The 22,640-nt window shown below is 44.3% G+C and overlaps 1 protein-coding gene across 2 annotated transcripts in view; it reads right to left on the reverse strand.

The window, feature by feature from the left end:
• Nucleotides 1–22,640, reverse strand: part of LOC147642218 (citrate synthase, mitochondrial-like) — a 62,486-nt gene that overhangs the window by 38,195 nt on the left and 1,651 nt on the right. For both annotated transcript variants that reach the window (XM_086803948.1, XM_086803940.1), the window contains exons 2-8: nucleotides 22,471–22,518; nucleotides 6,729–6,770; nucleotides 6,276–6,341; nucleotides 6,065–6,130; nucleotides 5,812–5,925; nucleotides 5,661–5,724; nucleotides 5,499–5,581 (exon numbers count right to left, since the gene is read on the reverse strand). In XM_086803948.1, coding sequence (XP_086660074.1) covers nucleotides 5,499–5,581; nucleotides 5,661–5,724; nucleotides 5,812–5,925; nucleotides 6,065–6,130; nucleotides 6,276–6,341; nucleotides 6,729–6,770; nucleotides 22,471–22,518 — 483 coding nt within the window. The remainder of the gene's footprint in view (nucleotides 1–5,498; nucleotides 5,582–5,660; nucleotides 5,725–5,811; nucleotides 5,926–6,064; nucleotides 6,131–6,275; nucleotides 6,342–6,728; nucleotides 6,771–22,470; nucleotides 22,519–22,640) is intronic.

The raw sequence follows: 22,640 nt of genomic DNA on the forward strand, positions 1-22,640 counted from the left end.
TCCAGGGCCAAGCAATCGAGCTCTCCCAGCACCTCCAGGATCTTCACATCACCGACATTCTCACCCATTTCTGGCCCGTGGCTAGGATGGAGCTTGGAGGTTCTCCTCATTGAGGCCACGGTAGGGAGATGGTAGTCGCCAGCCTCGAGGTGCTGCTTTTTGTCTTCATGCATACTTCTGTCTCATGGTACCTCTTCCCCCCTCTTACAGATACCTCTATTGTGATAGATGGAGTCCGGAGCATGCATACGCTCGCGCTCGTACAGAGTGGCATTACATGAAGGACAGGATTAGCGCCCACTTGGCACGCCTTCACCCCTGCACGGATTGTGATTATTCCCCATCTGAACCCTCGCCCAAGACTCTTCGAGTGGAGGGCAATTCCGCTAGTGCCACATCACACAAAGACTGATATGCGGATTGTTACATGGAACATTCAAGGTTTAGGGGGGCCTCCGTGCTTTCAGAGACAAGGTGTCCTACGCGGCGAGCGCCAAAGAGCCATAGTTGGGGGACACAGAGACATTTTATTCCTCCAAGAGCATCATCTCTCAGAGGAGCGCACTTGCAAATGCAAGAAGATTCTTCCAGGCAGGAGTCACTTTTTCGTCCCCATCTTTCGGCCCCTCTGAGACGCAAGGAGGGGTGTGTATTTCTATCAATGAGTAGTTGCTGCCGGCAGTGACTGGCTCAGGAGTCATCGTCCCTAGGCGTGCACAATGGATTACCATTACTATTGGAGAGGATAGTGTTGGCTTCCTCAACGTTTACACTCCGAACGATGCTGCAGGTAGAGCCCTCTTTTGGTGCTCAGTATGGCAAGCCCTCCCTCAAGCTGACTTTTGGTGCTTGGGTGGTGACTTCAACATGATAGAGGCAACAGAGGACAAACTTGGGGGTGGCACGGCCACAATTTCAAGAGCAGAGTACTCAGCTTGGGAGGAGATGGTTCTTGCAGTTAAGGGACAAGACCCTTGGCATCTTCCAGAGTTTGGGCGTAGCCCTGGGAGCCTTCGCTTCTCGAGATCGGATGGCCCCAACCTTTCTAGACTTGACAGATTTTACGTGGATGAGTGGGCTTGCAGCCGAGGGGCTACATTTTCTGACGACGCCCCGGTTATTTTGTCCTTAGAGGACCTCTGGAGGCATGACAGGCAGATGAGCTTGAGGATCCCAGACAGCCTCATTCAAGACCCAGAGATTTGCAGCAAGATAGTGCAGATAAGGGTGGGATTGGATTTTTTTTCAGGCTCTGCTACGCGCACAGTGGATGAGGGCTTAGGGGAGATCAACTGTTTCTTGCAAGAGGCAGCCCAGAGCCGTTTAGAGGGTTTCCAGGAGCAGGAGAGGAGTTTGCGAAGGAGTCTTGCCTCTCTATAGCGGCTTCAGGAGGGGTCCCTGGATAGTCAGTGGATCAAGAGTCAGCTTGCCGCCACTCGCACGAAGATTAGATCCATAAAGGAGAGGAGGGTGGAGTACAGGTATCATGCCAGGGCCTCTTTCTGGACTCAGGCAGGCAATAGAGTCACAAGGGATTTCTTTGAGATAGCCGGCCCCCATAGGAGGAGATACGGTATTCGCAGGTTCCGTGGCCATGATGGAGCTATTGTTTCAGATCCCTCCCAAGTGACGGGCTTCCCAGTCTCTTTCTTTCTTTGCCATTGGGACCTCATGGAAGGTGGCCTTCATACTACCTTCAATGAGATTATGATCACAGGTGCCATGCCAGAGAGGCTCTCAAAGGGTTTGATTCACTTGATTCCCAAGGAGGGTGGTGACAAATTGGAGATCCTGCAGTGGAGACCCATCACTCTTCTAGGGATAGCCTATAAGATCTTGGCCAAGGCCATCAGCAAGAGACTTCATCCTTTTCTCCCAAACTTGATCCACGACACTTAGACCAGCTTTGTTCAGGATCAGAGCATTCTGGACAACATCTTCACCTTCTGGGAGGCAACAGCTTCGGCCAGGATGCAACAAGAGGACCTCATTGTGCTAGCAACTCCTCGACTTTGAGAAAGCTTATGATAGGGTGGATTGGAGCTTTCTAGAGGACACTATGAGCCACATGGGATTCCCCATGGAGTGGATTCGTGGAGTCTCAAGACTTTACTCAGCCTCATACAACCAGGTTCTCATTCAAGGAGCCCGTGGCGACAGATTCCCCCTCTCCCGCTTGGTTAGACAGGGCTGTCCTTTGGCACCTTACCTCTTCCTATTCGTCGTCGAGGCCATGAGTAGTTTTCTATCCGCCCAAGAGACCGGGCTTCAGGGATTACATCTTCCCCTCTACACACAAGAGGAGCTGCTCGACTCGGAGTTTGCAAATGACACAACAACTTTCCTTGTAGGAGATGTGGGGAATCTACGAAGATTTGCAGAGGTGATCAAGGTTTTCTGCTGCACTTCAGGAGCACAGATCAACTGGCACAAGTCGTGTGGTTTTTGGGTAGGCTCAACACTCGCCCCGACTTGACGATCAATTGAGGATTTTCAATGGATCCCGAGGGGCACTCCAGTTCGATACCTCGGTTGCCAGGTTGGCATAGATCTCTATCCAGAGCAGTGTTGCTCGCCCCGCTTCTTCTGAGTATTCTAAAGAAGCTTCTATATTGGAGCTCGACGAGGCTCTCCCTAGCAGGCAGAGTGGTGGGTGGTGGCGAACCAGGTACTACTAGCCACCATGTGGTACATCACTTCATGCTGGGCCTTTTCTCAGGCATACATTGGCCAGGTTCAGCGGTTGATCCGGAACTTCTTATGGGCCGGAAGTGACGGGAGGCCAGTCAAGGCCAAGGTGGCATTGCGAGTGATAATTCAGCCACGTAGCAGAGAGGGGCTTGGACTCATCGATCCTGCTATTCAGAGTCGTACCCTGCTAGGCAAGTTGATTTTCAGAGGACTCCTTCCCGGTGGTGAGCCCTGGAAGGATTTCTTATTGGCCCGAATTTCAGCCCGCACTCCGTGCCTTGGGGGCCCGTGGCCGCAGAGTACCCGATGGATCTTCACAGAGATGAGAGCAGTTTTAGCCCAGCTTTTGAGGACAGATTTGCAGCCAGTTTATTTCGGGCTTGGGATCATCTCATGCCAGCCCTCAGATAGATAGTTCCAGTTGCCTCAGAGAGGAGCAGCTCCGGCAGCCTTTGGTCAGGAACCCCTTGATCCGTTTACCCAGTGGCCACATGTTGGAGGCCCGGCCACATGTATCTTGGGGAGCCTTGAGCACGGGACCAGCCAAGTCTCTTGGAGTTTGGATTGCACGCAGGCAGTTACCCTGGAGGAGCAGGAGAGAGGCGTGACAGGGATCCGGGGTCGAGATAGGCTCAGCATCAACATTGACTCGGCTATTCCTCAGGAGTGGCTGATGCCTATTCCAAACCCGACCCCCCCCCCCTCCCCAGTGTGGTTAGGAGTGTTTACCAAACACGATATCCTCATGGCGGTCCACGGAGCAGATGAGGACAGTGGTCTGCTCACTTTTTCTATTGGATCCTAGGGCAAACTAGAGAGATCAAAGCTTCCCTTGGAGGATATCAGAGGCTGCACCTTGCAGAGGGTGAGGGTGATTGGTTTTCGGGCACAAGAATGGCACATAGATCCAACACCGGCCAAGGTGGCCATGGAGAGACTATGGTGGCTATGGATTTGGGAGTGCAGACCTCTCACGCGGCTGTAGAGGGCCCGGGAGAGTGGACTTGGCATGATCCTAAGGATCGGGAGGAGACTCTAGACGCCCTTTTCTTTGCATATACAGCGCGGCTAGGCCGCAGGATCCAGATGCCTGAGATAGATGGCACACCGCAGCAGCACATAGGCAGTCAGAGGCCCTATCCCAGCGTTTCCTTTCAGATTTCTAGAAGAGGCTTTGGGACAGCTTTCAACCTAGAAAGATCGCACTCTTTCTTTGGTTGATGGCACACACGAGTTTGGCAGTCGGTACTTGGCTAGCAGTTGGAGGTCGGTCAATGGCTTGTCCGTGATGCGGCCACCATCAGAAGACTCAGCGAGATTGCCTTTGGGATTGCCCTAAGACTCAGCGGATTCTCTGCATCTTCACTATGGACAGGGCATCGACCCAGATCATCACTTGGGGCACTGTCGCTTGGGCCACAAAGGCAAGAGTGATCACGGCTTATGAGGAGGATGGAGGAGGGCAAGCCCTTCAAGTCTCTCACCATTGTATTGCAACAGTACCAGTCAGAGCCCCTCCTACAGGTGACTGGCGGCCAAGCTCATGCTAGAGGTGGGAGATTTGCAATAGCATCACAGCCTGGCACATTTGGCGAGCTAGATGCAGCAAGGCCATCGAGGATACCCACACTCCGCCGGCTAAGACCATCAGGACTCAGGAGCATATGGCTTGATATTATTCACACCCTCCGCGGTTAGTGGGGGAAGCTACAGGGAGGTTCTGACCGCATGCGGAAGCGGCCGGAAGCCTTCTTGAGACTTTGGAGGCATGTCCGTTTCCTCACAGATAGAGGCGATGACCCCATTTGGCACTACAGACCACCTGTGTGGTTGTTCCCCCCTCCCTCCCCTTGTATGAGATAGCCTTCTCCTCATAGAGCGGCCAGCCAGAGGAGAAGCATCTCTTCCCCTTATGATCACTTGTGTCCTGCCCTTATATGAGGCGAGTTTGTATCTAGCCTGTCGTGGTTGTACTTAGCCCTTTGTGGCTGTTTTCTTCTTTAACTAATTGAAGGATCTTTTTCCCAGAAAATATATATATATATATATAAGTGAAGCACTAAAAGACTTGCCGCGTGCCTTACCACTCAAGCTTCCACAGTGCACGTAACAAAGAGCTTTGTGATCTTACAAATGTTTACCAACCTCAATCACATTCGAACTCTTGGCAGAGACCAACTACCTTGCAATGCACTTTCACCTACCATGCAGCTGGCAATCTCAGAATGAGGCTGACAGTACATGGTTAGGCGATGGCTTGCACTTGGAAACACTCTTGCTCACAAGCAAATTATCTAGACGAACATAATTCAGCTCTCTTTATCAGGCCTGAATTGAGCCCACACATTTTCCTCAGAAACCTTGATACCAGTAGGGATGCTATACATAACACTCTCTACAAATCTCCACGTGCAGCTTCTTTCAGGACCAAAGTACCTATATAGGCATTTGCCTAACACTGAGAATTCCCATTGACCAAACTAAGAAACAAGATATCATGGTCATCTACAAAAACGACAATCCCATAGTGTGTCAACTCTGCAAGATTGCTGGGATGAGATAAGGCCCACTAGGGTCTCAAGCAATTCGAGTTGTAGTGGCATCTTGCCTTTGGATCCTGGCCTTTCCAAATTGTGAATGAAATCTGCCTATTAAGCAAGAATTTTTCTAGCAATGTAAACTTAGACCATAAGCATTCTTGCCTTTGTATCCTGGCCTTTCCAAATTGTGAATGAAATCTGCCTATTAAGCAAGAGTTTTTATAGCAATGTAAACTTAGACCATAAGCATTCTTCCATCGGTCTTACCTGCAGTGCCATTATGCCTGCTGTAAACTGAGTCATAGGATGAGCAGCTTTAGGAAGGGCATTGATTGCATCAAAAACATGACCTGGAAAAACAAGCACCAACCTTGAGTTTCACCACTTCAAGTCACTTGTTGAAGGGCTGATATTGATTCGGTGACATACCAGGAACTTGAGCCCGAGACTTCAACTCTTTAGACAAAGCCAGCACTTGCTCCTTTGTAGGCACCTGCAAGGCAAAGGGTGAACAACTGCAAAAATAACCACGGACTAGCTCCTTCTAGATTGAGTTAACTACATTCTCTAAGGGACTCACTTTTCCGGTCACAAGCAACCACAAAATTCCCTCTGGCATTGGCTCTCCTCCTGGTGCAGCAGCAGGAAGCACCTTCTGACATTCTGGAATAGAAAGGCCCCTAAATCGAATTCCCTAAGCAAATACATCGAATAGCATGTCAAAAGGAGTGCTACAGAGCAGCCCCTAGAGGAGGGGAGAAGGGGGGGCATTGAGGTGGTAAGGAGGGAAGCAGAGTTGATGTCTTAATATCAGCATGTAAGTGCTACTTTACCTCCTCAGGATCAAGTAATGAAGTGTCCCACAACATCCCTTTGATGCCTCGCATCCCTCCGATCGCCTTGACACATGTGAAGCTCATGTCAGAAAACAGAAGATGCAAGGTATCTCCCTCACCGTTAGTTGCATCTCCTATATGTATACCACAGCATCTTATAGACAAAAAGAAATCAGTTGCAATCAGCAAAGACTGAGCATGAACATACCATCTCTACAGTAACATCACCCAGTGAAACACCCCCACATTTGGCTTTCACCTGTTTCAGCCGTTCCTGGAAAAAATGGCAAACAACAAATTGTCATATTAAATTAACATTAAAATGGCATACTTTTGGCCATGTTACAAACCTCCGCCCCGCCTCTGTGATTTTGGAACCGTTACAGTGACAGCACACGTGCAAAATTAACATCTCATTTGCATGTCTAATATTGTCAAAGTTTCACATCAAGCCAGCTATTTGCCGTAACACATGTTCCCAAAAACTAAATATTTCTCTTGTCACTCAAGTAGCGGCAAGGAACAATGATTAACCGTACACACAGTGAAAGTACAGGTGATAGAAAGGTAAACACAACTCAAATTTTCTATATTTAAATAATAAGAATCCCACCAATCCTCAGCTTATCATTCACAATGAAAGAAGTAAAAACATGGATACCTGTTGAGCTGGGATCAATTCTGCAAGCTCAGCATGAAGGTCCTGCAAAGAAAGCAAGACAAACATGATGGGATGTCAAATTTGCCTAGTTCAAGCCTAGTAATTAAGGCTTTAATCACAACCATAACTGACCTAAATACTAAAGAGCTAAATCCAAACTTATGAGTGCACAAAAAGTATGAAAGAGGCCAAGAAATCAAAGGAGATGGAAAAGACAGAAGATATGAATAATAATGATTCAAACTAAAGAAGCAAATCGAAACTTAATGAGAAGTTAGTACCAATTTCCCGTCAATACCCAAATAACTCCAAACTATCTGTTTGAGCAATGTAGCAGCAGGATGTAGTACAAGCTAAAGCTGTAAAAAAGTTGGCAGAGGGCTTGCAAAGCTTTGCGCAGATATTATTCTTCTTGTGCAGGAGGGAGAGCCTTTCTGTATGAGGTTTGAACAGTTTTTGCTATGCTGCTGCTACAAAATTCCAACATGAAGCTTTTTGAAAAATTTTAAGGTTTCATAGAAACACATCTTCTGGTAGCTATGATCTCAACATAACAAGACCACAGTGTTTGTTTGAGTCCATATAAAGATTACTTGATTGGCAAACACATCAACGTCATCAAATCCATGCAACCACTCCATGTGAACCTCTTGATTTGAAGAAGCAAGCTTTGGCATAAATATGTTAAAGGCACTATTAAAGCAACATGATAACCAAGTTCAATAACCTGTTCAATAACCTGATCATGTTCATGGCATGTAATGGCTAAATAGATATTGACTCTTCTTAAGACAACATACATACAGCATTCACAATAGCATTGCATTAAGATTGACATACCAGATTGGCATTGACATCAATACCAACTTCTCCAATGGCATGAAATCAACATCAAATAACCATCACATCAAGGTATCACTCTCAGATGGTAGAATGTAGGCCTCGTGCCTCTCCCTACATCCTACGGTGTGATGTCTTCAAGAGCTCTGTTGGCTATTTTTTTATATGTTGCTGAAATTAGAGCCTTGTCCCACCAAACGAATGGGACATCGAAATTTTGTAACATGCACCAACAAGATGCATATAATTTCTCTCAGCCACTCTATTCTACAAAGTGTGTGCGCTACAGAAAATTCCTGCTATACAAAATTCCATGGCTATCAGACCTTAGCACCTTAATTTTAAATCTTGATTTATTTTCCGCAAGAGCATTTTGCACTTTCAACCTTTCTATAAAAGGTTTGTAGGACAGCATGCAACACTGCTAAAAATTTTCAATGTGAAGCTTTAAATAACATAGCTACTCAACATAAAAAGACCGGAGTGCTTGTTTGAGTCCATACAAACATTTCTCGATCAGCAAACACATTAATGTCTTCAAAAATCCAGACATCTCCGTGTAAACCTCTTTACTTCAAGATGTTAGAATTTATGCATCTCAGTGTATTTGGGTTGTACCATTTATTGTATTTTCTCCTCCATTTATGGGTCATGGACAGTCGGTCTGTCCCTAGAGGCAGTTGGCCAATTCACTCATGCACTATATAAAGGAGGCCTCCCATTTCTCACTTAATAATCCAATCCCTTGCACAGCTGGCCAATTGCCATTGTAAAGCTTCAAGCTAATATAAAAGGTGATCTTGTCCACAAGCTCTCTCTACTCTCTCTCGTCTTGTTTATGCTTCCGCCTCTGCATTCTCCAACATGGTATCACTCGCTTAGGTTCAGGCTGCTCCATCTTCTGCAAATCTACCCGCTTTCTCATCTCTGCCTTGTGTTTTCTGCCCTAGTTCCTCCTGGCTGCAGATAAGTCCCAAACAGTGGCTGCATTTTCTTGCCTTGCTGCGTTTTTTGCTGCGTTTTCTGGTCCAGCCAACCCTTCCCTTGCTGCCGGCCAGTTTGTTGGCTGCGTTTTCTCCTACAGAGGCAAGCCGGCCAGGTTCTTGGCTGTGTTTTCTTCTACCAAGGCAAGCGTTGGAGTTTTGGCTGCAAATTCTACTCAAGCATCAGTTGTTGGTGAGTTTCTTGCACGTGGAGTCGCCAGACAAGTGGCTGTACATCTCCTTCCTCCACAAGTCTCTGCCCTTCCGGTAGGAGGTTCCTGGTGGTTTCTTGGACGGTTTTGCTGCTGTCCAGCCTCCTCTCTCACGTTTGAGAGGGGGCTGATTGGTTTTGGAGCCTTGCTTCGTTGGAAAGCACTTGAGAGAAGCCTTTGAGAGCTGAGATCTGTGTTTCTTGTTGTTGTGGATATGGCTCCCCCCTTACGAACAAGGATGACAAGTTGAAAGTACCCAACTATGCCCATTGGAAGCTTCAGATGCGGATCTAGTTCATCCACAAGGGTTTGTGGAATATTGTTCAGGGCACTGAAAGGAAGCCCGAGCGTCCTCAAAACTCTAGGAGGTGGACTAAGGATTAGGAGGATGAATTTGTTGCAGATTTACAAGATTGGGAGAATCAAGACTCGAAGGCGTATTCGGTGCTTGTGCAGACCATCACACAGGAGGTCTCACTGGCCATGCAAACTCTCAACAGTGCTCATTAGGTATGGTCTAAATTGAAGGATCTCTTTGATCGAGATTATGAACTAGATCTATTCCGAGTTCATTATTCGAGGCTTCTGGGACGTGATGTGTTCACCGTCCACGGTTGAGAATTATGGGCGCGGTGTGTCCAGCAGGTCATCATCTATTCTTGGAGTTCATTGCACACTTGTGTGGGAATTCGTGGCCAGGCAAAGTTCCTTGATGTTCATGGTGGCATTTTGTTTGGAGGAATCAGGTTGGTGGGTGCTCTCTCTGCTCCAAGATGATTCTAGTATTCGCGGTGCTGGAGGGTCCATGGTTGCATCTTCATCAACTTAATCTTCTTCAGACTGAGAGGGTGTTAGAATTTATGCATCTCAGTGTATTTGGGTTGTACCATTTATTGGACATTTTTTGTATTTTCTCCTTTATTTATGGGTCGTGGACAGTCGGCCCATCCCTAGAGGCAGTCGGCCAATTCCCTCATGCACTATATAAATGAGGCCTCCCGTTTCTCACTTAATAATCCAATCCCTTGCGCAAGTTCAACATTCTCTTGCTGGCCAATTGCCATTGTAAAGCTTCAAGCTAATATAAAAGGTGATCTTGTCCACAAGCTCTCTCTACTCTCTCTCGTCTTGTTTATGCTTCCACCTGTGCATTCTCCAACACAAGAAGCAAGCTTTGACATCCATATGTTCAAGGCACTAGAAGCATTTGATAACCTGACCATGTTCATAACATGTATTGGCTCTACATATTTACTCTTCTTAAGAGTTTGAGTATTAACTCTTTTTTATCTATAAAAATCATTTTAAAAAATGCCTCTACTCATGGTCATTTGATATATAGTATATACTACATTCACAATATAAAGATCTTCTGGTAGCTACTCGACATAAAAAGACCTGAGTGCTTGCTTAAGTCCATACAAAGATTTATCGATTAGCAAACACATTAATGTCTTCAAATCCATACATCTCCGTGTAAACCTCTTTACTTCAAGAAGCAAGCTTTGACATCCATATGTTCAAGGCACTAGAAGCATTTGATAACTTGACCATGTTCATGACATGTATTGGCTCTAGATATTGACTCTTCTCAAGAATTTGAGTATTAACTCTTTTTTATCTATAAAAATCTTTTTAAAAAATGTCTACTCTCATGGTCATTTGATATATAGTATATACCACATTCACAATACATCGCATCAAGGTAAACATTAGAATCAACACCAAATTGGCAATGAAAACAACAGCAACATCTCCAATGGCATCAACATAGGCATTGTGTTACGCCCCAAGGCTAATCAAGGTCACGACCTTCAGGTTAGGTAAACCATAGCCTACGGATCAGGCACCTTAAGTGGGGGTTAGTAGCTTTTATGAGACGTGTGCTACATTTGCCTCTTGGTTTATAGGAGGCCTATATAATTGACTTTATGAGTCAGTTTGAGGGAGGGCTCCTCAAACGTCGCCTTGAGACTACTCTGTGCTTACCGATGGGGGTGAGCCTGAACGGCTCTATGGCTGGGCGGTGAGCTAGATGCAAGTGTCTATGTTCATTGCCCTTTTGTTTATGCTTAATCGCACAGTCTGTTAGCCTAGGGGTTTCAGAGCCAAACTTGCTGGAATTAGGCTGAGAACACTTCGAGGGGAGAAAATCCATTGCCTCGATCTTCTAGGTTCTAATCAATTTGCTGCTTTTTGTTTAACAAGGCTTGGTGGTATGGGACACTAGGGGTGGAAGACGGAGCGGAGTCGGACGTGAACAAGGAGAAGACACTATGGTTAGGTATGCTCATACGGTTTTTGAAATCATTGCATATCTATAGAAAAAGCAAGAGCCTTTTGCTATGTCTGTGTACGTTTGCTTGTTTTTTGGCATACCTGATATGTGTATCCTCGAGGGTGACACCTTGGGTCTTGGTCATTTACCTGCACAAGAGGGTTTGTTGAGTCATACATGAGAGCAGGTCAAGTTCTATAGAAGACTGAATCCTATGCGTTGTGGGTTGTGCGTGGGAGCTTTTGCTTTTTGGAACTTTACTAGATGCTTTTTTGTACATGGCTGTGAACAGTAATACCTCAACTTGAAAGAAACGACTATAGGAAGGGTAGCCCTACCATATGTAGGGAGGTGTGTTTTCCAAGAAGGGCCCATGGTAGAGAGAGATGAGAAGCCTTGGATTGTAGTGTGATGTGCATGCTCCTCGATTGTTGTCAACGATGTCTATGCACATAACCAATGAGGGGATATCTGTGTAACTGGCCGTACAACTAGCCATAGAATAGCAAGTCCACACGTGTGTGTGTGTGTGTGTGTGTGTGTGTGAGGCAGGCAACGGGACTCCCATAAGATGATCAGAGGAACTCATACTTAGTGTAGTCTCAATCTCTGGAAAACCAGCTGTCAAAAGTGTCTAGAAAACTACGTGTCCCTATCACTGACTATATCAAAAGGCAATCCAGACAAACTGAAAAGCTGCTCAACAAATTGTTGCACCAATTCAATTGCCTTCACTATCAACTTTTGTAGGTAAAAAATGTGCCATCTTCGTCAATCTGTCTACAAGACCATATTAGGGAGTTTGGGAAAATCTCGTTACTTTGGGAATTTTCTTTTCAAAGTAATTTTTGGTGTATCTTGAGCAGACCAATTCCAAATTTGTCGGAGAAAGTGGATTTAGAACCTACTCTTCAAGAGCTTTCTAACGATATGTCACATTAGGGGGTTTTGACAAAATATTAAAAAGATTCACCATGCCCCCATTTTTTGATCTTGCAAAATGGGAATTGGGATTTTCCCAAACTGCCTAATATGGTCTTCTACCACCACCGAGATAGCATCATGCCCTCTACTGGTCCGTGGCAAACCTACAATGAAGTCCATGGAAATACTCTCCCATTTACCTCTTGGGATCTCTAGAGGATATAACATACCTCCAACCCTAAGGCATTCAGCCTTATTCACTTGACATGAATCCTGAGTCTCGGTCTAAATCTATGGAGCTCCCTACCTGAACCTACTACCAATACCGACCAAAATGAATGTCGGTCTCACATAGCCCTCTTAGAGAGTCATAAAGGCCGGCCCTAGTCTCAGTGAAGCTCAAAGAGTTTACATCCCCAACTCTACTCGAGACATCTGCCACTTGGATCACGCTACCCTTCCGATACGTTATCTCCATAACAAAGTCTTGCATTAATTCAACCTACTGTGTCTTCCAACCCAACTCACGACTATCACAAATGTACTAAATCAACTCGTGGTCGGTCAACCCAACAAACTTGGTTCCATAAAGATAGCGTCGTGCATTCAGCACTGGATTTTCCACAAAGCATCAACACAAATCTTGCCCAGATATCCATCCAGTGCCAAGATACAAACATAGCTCCAAAAGCCATCCGATAAACTGTCTCAAAACAGTCCCAAACATCAGCTCATAATCAGCCCATAAGCTGTCCATAAACAGCTCTTAAACTGTTCATAAAACAGCCCGGTATGGAACCCAAAACAGCCCCGAATTCCATGCCAATTCAGCCCCAAAACAGAGCCATAAATCAGTCCCAGAGGAGCTCTCAGATCAGCCCCTCAATCAGTCCATAAATAGCTCCAAAAACAAGTCGACCAGCTCTATGGCCGCCTGGGAGGAGTTGACCTATTGAAAACAGCCTAGAAACTGCTGTATGGCCAGCGCAAGAGAGAGGAAGGAGAGCAAACTGCAGTCGGCCAGTAGAAGAGAGAGAGAGCTCTAGAGTGATGCGCCCCCCTCAAATCAGCCCCCAAGCCTTGCTTTAATAGAGTCGAGTTGCTATATTTGCAGCACTTTTCCTTTTTTGCCCAAAATAGCTGAGCTTGCCCAAAAATATCAACTTTTTAGCTTTCCTTGGCTTGTACTCCAAGTTTTAGCCCAAAAATATCAACTTTATGCTTTCCTTGGCATGTACTCCAAGTTTTAGCCCAAAAATAACTGAACTTGTCCAAATATATCAGCTTTTATGCTTTTCCTAGCTTGATGCCCAAGTTTCATCTAGGCGCCTCCTTTTGTCCACCTGTCCAAGCCCAAAAACAATAATATGTCCAGCCCATCGTTAATGATATGTGAACACACCGACTTATAAATATTATAAGTCACTTCCCATGCTGCACATGCTGTATGGCCATCTTTTCAGGCCAAACCATGCCAGCAAAAATGCTGTAGCTTTCTTTTGTGGAAAATCCCCGTTCACACCTTGGTTCCGCCCAATGTGTGAAACACTGGTCAAGACTCGTGAAGTGACCAAATGATGACTCTCTCTCTCTCTCTCTCTCATACACACACACACACACACAAAGGGTTGTTTCATACACGTGAAGCTTTGATTACCCAACGAAACTCCCTTCGGAGAAAATGGGAAGATGAAACAAAGAAACCTTCAATAGCCATTTCTAGCTAGCCTCCAAACTGCATAATGTGCTCCAACTAGACATGTTCCCTATGCCAACTCAACGGCTTAAGGCTGAGCATGGCTCACAGGCTCAACGAAGTACACCACACTTGCGTATGAGCATGGTTCAGAGCCTCCAAGTCTAAGCATGGTTGCACAAAGACTCAACAATCTAGGGGACAAGTGCCAACACCCGGACCTTGGGTCAACAAGGCATGGTAAAGGAGCTCCACACTAAAACATGACAGCCTACATTGGCTCTCCACAAAAAACAACCCCCCATTGCGCAAAACAGGCCTTTTAAAACATCAAGGTCCTATTACACACATAGAGAAAAAAAAAACACAAAAATCTGACACACATGATTATTAAATCTCGTTTGGGAGACAACCCAGGCAAAGAACCTTTGACCCACACATAAAAACAGAAAACGGAGATAAATTTGAAAGTTTAACGACTTCGTGGGTGTTTGTCGGTGAAGCATGGTCATTTCAGGAACATTTCCATGCCAATGCAGCTTGCATGGCATCAATTTGATGCGGCATGTTCAATTTTGAAGAAACCCCCAAATTTTGATTTTTTTTTAAAAATGTTTTGACTTGTGCTATTTGCAAGAGCAATGGGAAGGCAACGATGGTTGCGCACTCAAGAGTGCTGAAATGCAATGGTGAGAGCGATGGCAGTGAGGGTGGTGGCTCTTAAGAAGAGGCGGCGGGTGAGAAAATGCAAGCAACCGGCAGTCAAACGTGTCATGTGCATGACATGTGCATGCTCATCCCAGGGCTATTTCCTAAAGGGCAGCAAATAAACAGAGTCACTAGGGCTTGAGCAGGGTGCTAGAGGACACCAGAAAGGCATCTTGTGCATGCAAGATCAGGTCGACAGGTGGTTCAAAGGGGCTACAGGCGCCGTCGACACCAGATAAAATATTCATGATATTTTGCTGTTGGCCAACTCCTATGATTGGTCCCATGTGCCTATAAAAGGCTCAACCAAAGATTTGTTGAGTCATTCAGTCCCCTTTTTGGATTGACTCAGCAAGATAGGACTTTTGAGTCAAGAAACTTTTCTAGGGCAGCCTAAGGCTTGCCAAGTTGTACTACCTTTTGGTACATTATGAATATACTGAGACTCAGCTCTCTTCCTGCTTGAGCTCCGCAGACACAGGGACACCTTCTTGAGACACAAGCCCTAGCCACCCCGCCCCCTCTCTTGGCAGCCAACCATCACCAGTTTCTTCCAGACCCATGAGGTGGAGGACACCGACATAGTGGATCTTGTGGACCCTCCACGAGCTGCTCTGGACCTACCTCGCTCGAGAGGAGTTACCTCGGACCGAGCCTCTGCACTCCAACGTCCCCCCCCCCTCCCCCCGGCCGCGATCGGCCACGATCACCTCATCGGCTCCAGATCCAGGACATGCTCCACCGCCATCGAGCTACCTTTCCACGCAACATAGCTGAGGGAGACCTCTCAACCATACTCGTCAGCCCCATGCTTGACATTTTGGAGAGTGGTATACCATCTACTCGGAGCTGATGTTACTCCCATGTTTTTATGTTCTTAGTATTCCATGACGAGTTTCCATGGACAGTTTCGTATCACTCGAGTGAGATAGCTATATTTATGTTTTCTTTCTGTTTTATTTTCCATTCCATGATGAGATATGCCATGGACATTATTGTATCACTTTGGTCTCATAGGCCCATTGGGTCTTTAGTAGACGCTTAATATCTCTCTCTCTCTCTCTCTCTCTCTCTCTCTCTCTCTCTCTCTCTCTCCATCTTCTGTTTGCATTTTGCATCTATATGTTCCTAGAAACGTGTAGGGCTGAAAGAAGACTCCCAGAGCTTCCGCATGTGACATTGGTATCAAAGCCTCAAGCTGGTTCTGAGATATTGTTGACGTCGATGCCCTGCCCACCCTTATTGCATCGCACATGGATGAAACCATCGCCTGTGTCTTGATCTTTTGGTGGTGTGGTGACCACGCAACATTGTATCAACATCAGGCTCAGCAAGGCTAAACATTGATGGTGTCCCAGATGAAGGTGCACAATCCAAGGTCGGTAACCTGAGACATGGACGAAATTCCCGGGAGGTTGGTTGGTGGTGTTCCACAAGACCCAAGGGGAATAGCAATCTTGTGAGTCGGGTGCCACTTGGGCATACCAAGAAAGGCTTTCAAGAAACGGTTCCGAGGGAGGATGATCCTCCAAGGGGTGGAATGAGAGTGCCAAACTCAATACTCAAGAAAAGAAGACCAAAGAAAGTATTCCTGGACAGGGCAAGAAGTCAAGGAGACAAGGAGGAACAGATGCTTAGATCTTCATCAAATTTGGAGTGGATTTGAAGACCAGGCAAGGTTTTCAATGAAAAGGTTGCCAAGAAGGGAAGGATGACAAGTTTGGGATTCCATGAGGAGACAAAGGGATGATGACAACGCCAATGAGGTGATAGCTCAAGTGGCAAAGGTGTTTGCCTAGGACCAAGAGGTCCTGAGTTCAAAACCCCCCTTGGTGCTTCTTCCACGGCATCGTCTACAGACGGATAATTAAGCACCTACAAGCGGGCACCTACGAGCGGGCACCTACGAGCGGTGAAAAATCAGTAACTACAAGAGGATCTTGAGCCCTAAGGCCAGGCGAAAAAAATATTTAAAAAAGGAATGATGACATTCATCCAAGGTCAAAAATTGGAACCTCGTCATCAAGTTTAGCAGAGGGGGATGTCATGTGCATGACATGTGCATGCTCATCCCATGGCTATTTCCTGAAGGGCAGCAGATAAACAGAGTCCTTAGGGCTTGAGCAGGGTGCTGGAGGACAACAAAAAGGCATCCTGTGGATGCAAGATCAGGTCAGCGGGTGGTTCAAAGTGGCTACACGTGCCATCAGCAACAGATAAAATATTCATGATATTTTGCTGTTGATTGGTCCCATGTGCCTATAAAAGGCTCCGCGAAGGATTTAGTGAGTCATTCAGTCCCCTTTTGGGATTCACTCGGTAGGATAGGACTTTTGAGTCAAGAACCTTTTCTAGGGCAACCTAAGGCTTGCCAAGTTGTACTACCTTTTTTTACATTATAAATATACTGGAACTCAGCTCTCTCTCTTCTCTCCATCTTCTGTTTGCAGTTATGTGCTCTTGGAAAGGTGTTTAGGGCTAAAAGAAGACTCCTAGAGCTTCCGCATGTGACAAACGCCTCGTGGCGGCGCTTGCAAAGCTGAGAAGAGATGGCAGGTGAGAAAACACAAGCAACGGCGGCAAAAATGGCTTTTGTTCGAGAAGCCCAACATGGGCGTTGCTCTACACAAGAGTGTGGTGGCTCATGCCGAATGCTTGCCCCCTCATTCCTCCCAACAGCTGAGCAACCACCTAAGCCCAGCCCGGCTGGCAAGGCTATCACAAGCTCTACCACCCCTGGCGGCAAGACGGTGGAGCAACTGGAGGAGGTGGCGGTGCTGGCAAAGATGCAAACAAAAAAAGATAATTGCGGCGGTGGCGTGCAAGTGGGCGACAGTGGTTCTGATACCAATTGAAGAGACTGGGGTTACAAACACATGCACAGGTTGGAGCTAAGGAGGAGTCTTTATGGTGTGCATGTAAAGAGAGAGAGAGAGAGAGAGAGAGAGAGAGAGAGAGAGAGAATATTGTACGACTCAATAAGACTTGATTGATTAATGATACCAAGTACAATGCTTTTAGAGCCTTATCTTTTGACTAAGTCACACACACAAGGACTGACACATGGTATGGGCTATGCCATCATTGCTTACACACACATAGTATCTAGCCCTAAGAGGCTGTTCACACACATAAGCACACTTACACACTAGAGGTGGTTCACACACACATACAGAGGGCTCTTTAATAAACATGAAGCTCCGATTACCCTACAGCTTTTACTTGGGCACTATGTTGTACTCGTCATCGGCCTGCAAGCACTCTTCCCAGAAAACTCTCAAAATCTACCCACATCGTGGGCTTCACACATTAATTCTTTGCACCACGTAAGGGTTTCTTGTCAAAAACCCCTGTACCATCTATATCTCATTGTCCTCAAGGGGTGGAACTCAAAGTTTGTACCCCATTTGTAGAGTGAGGAGTCAATTTTCTCTCCCATACAAGGCTCTAGAATAAAAGAAGTGCAACCAATGTTGTCACAGATCCCCTACTATGCCTAAACCTGCCAATGTCACTTAAATAAGGATAATAGTGTTCTCTTGTGCAAGCAAGGTCATCCTTGTGTCGAAGTCTACTTTAGTGACCAAGTCATTGACTGTCACTTCATCATCCTGATGGTTGTCATTAAGATGAACGTTCTCTTCCATTGCATGATCGCTATGTGCTTCATCGGCCATGATAATTCCCAAGATGATTTGTTGCTGCTCAAGAAAAATCTCCCGTACCAAGTGTAGAGATGAAGTGCTCCTAAATCTCACTCTTCCATGATCTCAAGCACAAATCCCGCTCTTGGAAGCTAGCCAAGTTCTTTCGGCCCTAACTAATGAGCAAGCACTCCTTTTATACTCAAAGTTTAGTCCTCTCAAACTAATGTGCTTTACTTTGCCTGAAGCTTTCCCTTCTTTTGAGCTTTTTCTTTTAAAAAAATCATCAATTGTGTTTTGCTAAAAAAAAAGTATGCTTTTTCACCCCCAAAAAACACTCGAGCTTTTTCTGGAAAAAAAACGGCTTGCTGGCTGTGCGAGTTTGTTGTTGCTTTTTCTTCCCATACAGCCTATGCTTCTATGCGCACATCATCTGCTCCTACCCCATGGATTTGCACTTTGGACACCTTATTTCAAAAAGTCTTAATTGAAGTTATAATTATATTTAAAAAGTTGTATCGCCTTATATAGTGATAGAGCTCTAGACTCAAGACTACCAAGAGGCTTTAGACTTCCACATCATGAACCTTAACAGGGTGGACGTGATCTTGGAAATGTCTTGGTTTTTTTATAAGTGAGACGATAATGTAAGATTATTGGTCTCATAGGCTCTCTTTTGTTCATGACGGTGAATTGTATGTAATTCGAAGTGATGTTCTTGGTGAATTTTTGTTGTAAATTTGACTCAGGCTTCGACTGAGAATATATATGAAACTCTTTTTTTATCCAAATTCTGAATCATTTTGTTGTTTTCGTGATCTTTTCAATTTTGAAATTTTGTTAAGATCATTTGCTTGTGAATGTCATTCAATCTCGAGTAACGAAATTTCTAGAGACACACAAATTTTAGATGAAATTTTAAGAGAGTTTCGTGATGTAATTTTGAGTGAGTTACCAGATGGTCCACCACCCAAGAGGGGTGTTGATGATGGGATTGAGCTATTGCCTAGTAGTAATCCCGTCTCTCGACAATCTTATCAGTTTAGCCAAAAGGAGGAAAGACGAGATTGCTCGGCAACTAAACTTTAAAGACTATCTCAATAAAGGTTTTGTCTAGTCTAGTAAGTCTCCATGGGACGATCCAGTTCTTCTATCACAGAAGAAAGATAGTAGCATGCGCTTCTAAGTAGATTACAAAGGCTTAAATAAACTCACTACATAGAACATCTATCCTTTACCAAGAATGGATGACTTGGTAAATCGTCTTCACAATGCAACTATTTCACAAAAATTAATCTAAGGTCATGCTATCATTAAATAAGGATTAAACCTGAGGACGTGCTTAAGATTGTGTTTCGAATGCGCTACAACCACTATGAGTTTTTTGTCTTGCTTTTGACATTCTTTGTTGGATATGATAACTAAGCTATGAAGATTGATCAAAACATACTCAAGGTGGATCAAAGATTGTACAAGACATCATAAATATGAGGGACAAAAATTGGTATATGCAGAAAATTGATATGAGATTAACACAAGAAGACACTAACTGTATTTAGACATGAACCAAACTTACATAATCACTTGATCATGACTTGTACCTTATTTAGAGACTCCTCTACCCTATTTTTAGTTGCATGAGTTGCATGAACAACATGCACCAACCATTTGTAGGCTTTACACACCAACCACGGACCACTAGCCTATCCACCACATATTAAATTGGACTAAGGAGTTGGGATTACATTTATCCAACAATTCTCCCTTAAGACCAACTTCTTACAAAACATGAATAAGTCTAACAAACCTCCTTGACACAATGAGTAAGAGTCCCCCCTTAACAACAACATAGGGTAGTGTACTCTCCTCTACAACTCGTTAAGTTGGAACAACATAAGTCTTGACTCAACCACATACATGACATAATCTAAAAAGCATACTCCTCATCTACATCTTTTATACTAAGACTAGAACAAAGATTTGTTTCTTCCTGTTGGTTGACTTCTTCAACCACATGTGCCTTTGCTAGCTTTTGATCTTTTTGGTAGCACTTTGAGGATGGATGATTCGTCTTTCCATAATACTCACAAGGATGTTTGGAGAAACAATCCTTAGTAAGATGATTTGTACGACCACAAATAGTACACTTCTTCTTTGCCGATGTTGTAGTAACAGTATATGCATAAAGATCTATCACATCCTTTGTAATCTTCTTGTCTTCTTCCTGCAAAGAATTTATGATACTTTCCAACGAAGGGACTGGCTCCTTCTCTTTAAGTACCGTCACAATTTGTCTAAAGCTTGAAGGTAAGCTTTTAAGCAGGATAGCAATAGCATCTTCTTCAGGAACAAGAGATTTAACATAAACCAACTGTGTTATTAAGCTCTTCGACCTGTTAATCAAAGCTGCTAAATTTTCATTACTCTCCATGGTTAGATCAAAGAGTTGCATCTTCAAACTGATCTTGAAATGCTTTGCCTTTGCACCAAAAGTACGTTCTAATAATTCCCAAGCTTCCATAGCTGACTCAACATCGTCAATATAATGAATAAAATCATCTTCTAAAGCAGTAATGATAATACCAAGTGCTTGCTCATCTTTTGCTTGAAGTGCAGCCGTTGTAGCTCTTGTAACTGCAGCAGAAATACATGCTTCATCTTCAATAAGTGGCTTGACCATACTCCACAGATTTTTCTTCATGAGGTAGCCCTTCACCTTGATTTGCCAGGTATGGAACCCAGTTCCGTTGAATTTGTCGAAAAATTTGAAACTCATGATGATGAAATATGATGATTAATGTTGAAAACTTGCTCACATAGATGATTTAAGCCCAAATAGTAAAAATATCATCAATATAAATCAAAATAGGTATCACCATGTAGTTGGAGCAGAAACTGCAGAAAACCGACGACTGAAAAAACGATGCGTGCAACTGCTACAGTGGACCATATGCCTCCAAATTTTGTGTGCTGAATCTTCACTTGATGGACTTGGATCACCTCAAAGGAATTGACCCAATTTGTACAGACGACGGCGAATTATTGCGCTGAACAGAAAACAGGCGATCTGGCTAGCGATGACAAATTCGTCGAACTCTGTTGAAATTGGCGAGTGAGCTTCGAATTGGAGCAAGCGTGGGAGCAAAGCTAAGAGCCTATATCAAAATCTTGGGATATAATCAACTCAGGTGCACACATGGAAGCAAACTACAGCATGTGGTTCAAACTGAGAAAAACTGACTATGGTGATTAAGAAATTGATTAGGATTTTTTCTAATAAACTAAACCTAATTGAGTCAATCTCTGATACCAAATGTTGGATATGATAACTAAGCTATGAAGATTGATCAAAACATACTCAAGGTGGATCAAAGATTGTATAAGACATCATAAATATAAGAGACAAAAATTGGTATATGCAAAAAATTTGATATGAGATAACACAAGAAGACACTAACTGTGTTTAGACATGAACCAAACTTACATAATCACTTGATCACGACTTGTACCTTATTTAGAGACTCCTCTACCCTATTTTTAGTTGCATGAGTTGCATGAACAACATGCACCAACCATTTGTAGGCTTTACACACCAACCACTGACCACTAGCCTATCCACCACATATTAAATTGGACTAAGGAGTTGGGATTACATTTATCCAACATTCTTTTGGGCACCGCCAACAAAAACCAAGCATGCCTTTCCCTCTAGAAAAACTTGAGTAGCTGACTGTTTCTTCAGCCTTTCCTTGTTAGGTATGCTAAAATCAATGCAATCAAGAAATGGCAGTTTGATCTTGTTTTGTTGAAACAATTGAAACCGTTTCATGGAACAACTCAGTTAAACCTTAAGTCATTGTTGATTTTAGTATAAGCTTAGGTTTATTTCCATGTTTTACCCCCATTTCAAGGCTGATGCACTTCACCCTTGTAAAAAATCCACTTCACCCTTGTAAAAATTGCGGGAGATCCTTAAGAGAGTTTTTTTTTTACATTTTTACCTCCTTTGTTTTCTATTAGGCATTTCAAATGCCATTTGGTAGCCAATTAAACCCATTTTATTTTGAGTGTTTTGGAAACAGATGTTTCAATGGTGGAACCATTTTTGGTAACACAAATCGGCATCCACACGTCCATATATTAGCCTATGCATAAACTAGGAAATTACATGTGCCTCATTTTTCATAGCAATTTCTAATGATCTCAAGCCAAGTATGTGATGATCTCCTTTAAAAAAATTGGGTTTGGGGCATGGGGAAGGGGGGATATCCCTTGGGGCTTTCTAAAAGTCGAATGAACTTTCCATTCAAAATGTGGTCCAAACCAACCATTTGAAGTATCAATAGAATACCATAGAAAATTACCACATGTAGAAGAAAAATAACAAGCTAGCTGAGAGAGAGAGAGTTGTGCATGGCAAAGAAGATTAAAAATGAAGATATGGGGAATTCCCTTACCGTGTTAACCTCGACTTGATGACTCAAGGTCCTTGTGAAATGCAAAACCTGTAAGCATAATAACCAATGTAAGACTCCATGTCATGCATGTGCTTTACACTACTGCCTATGAGACCTCACTTCTATTACCCACGTAAATTTGGCAATGGAGTTGACATAATTTCTTCTTC

This window comes from Cibotium barometz, chromosome 1 (genome assembly GCF_041138505.1).
Source record: "Cibotium barometz isolate CiBa-2024 chromosome 1, ASM4113850v1, whole genome shotgun sequence".
Taxonomy (NCBI): Eukaryota; Viridiplantae; Streptophyta; class Polypodiopsida; order Cyatheales; family Cibotiaceae; genus Cibotium; species Cibotium barometz.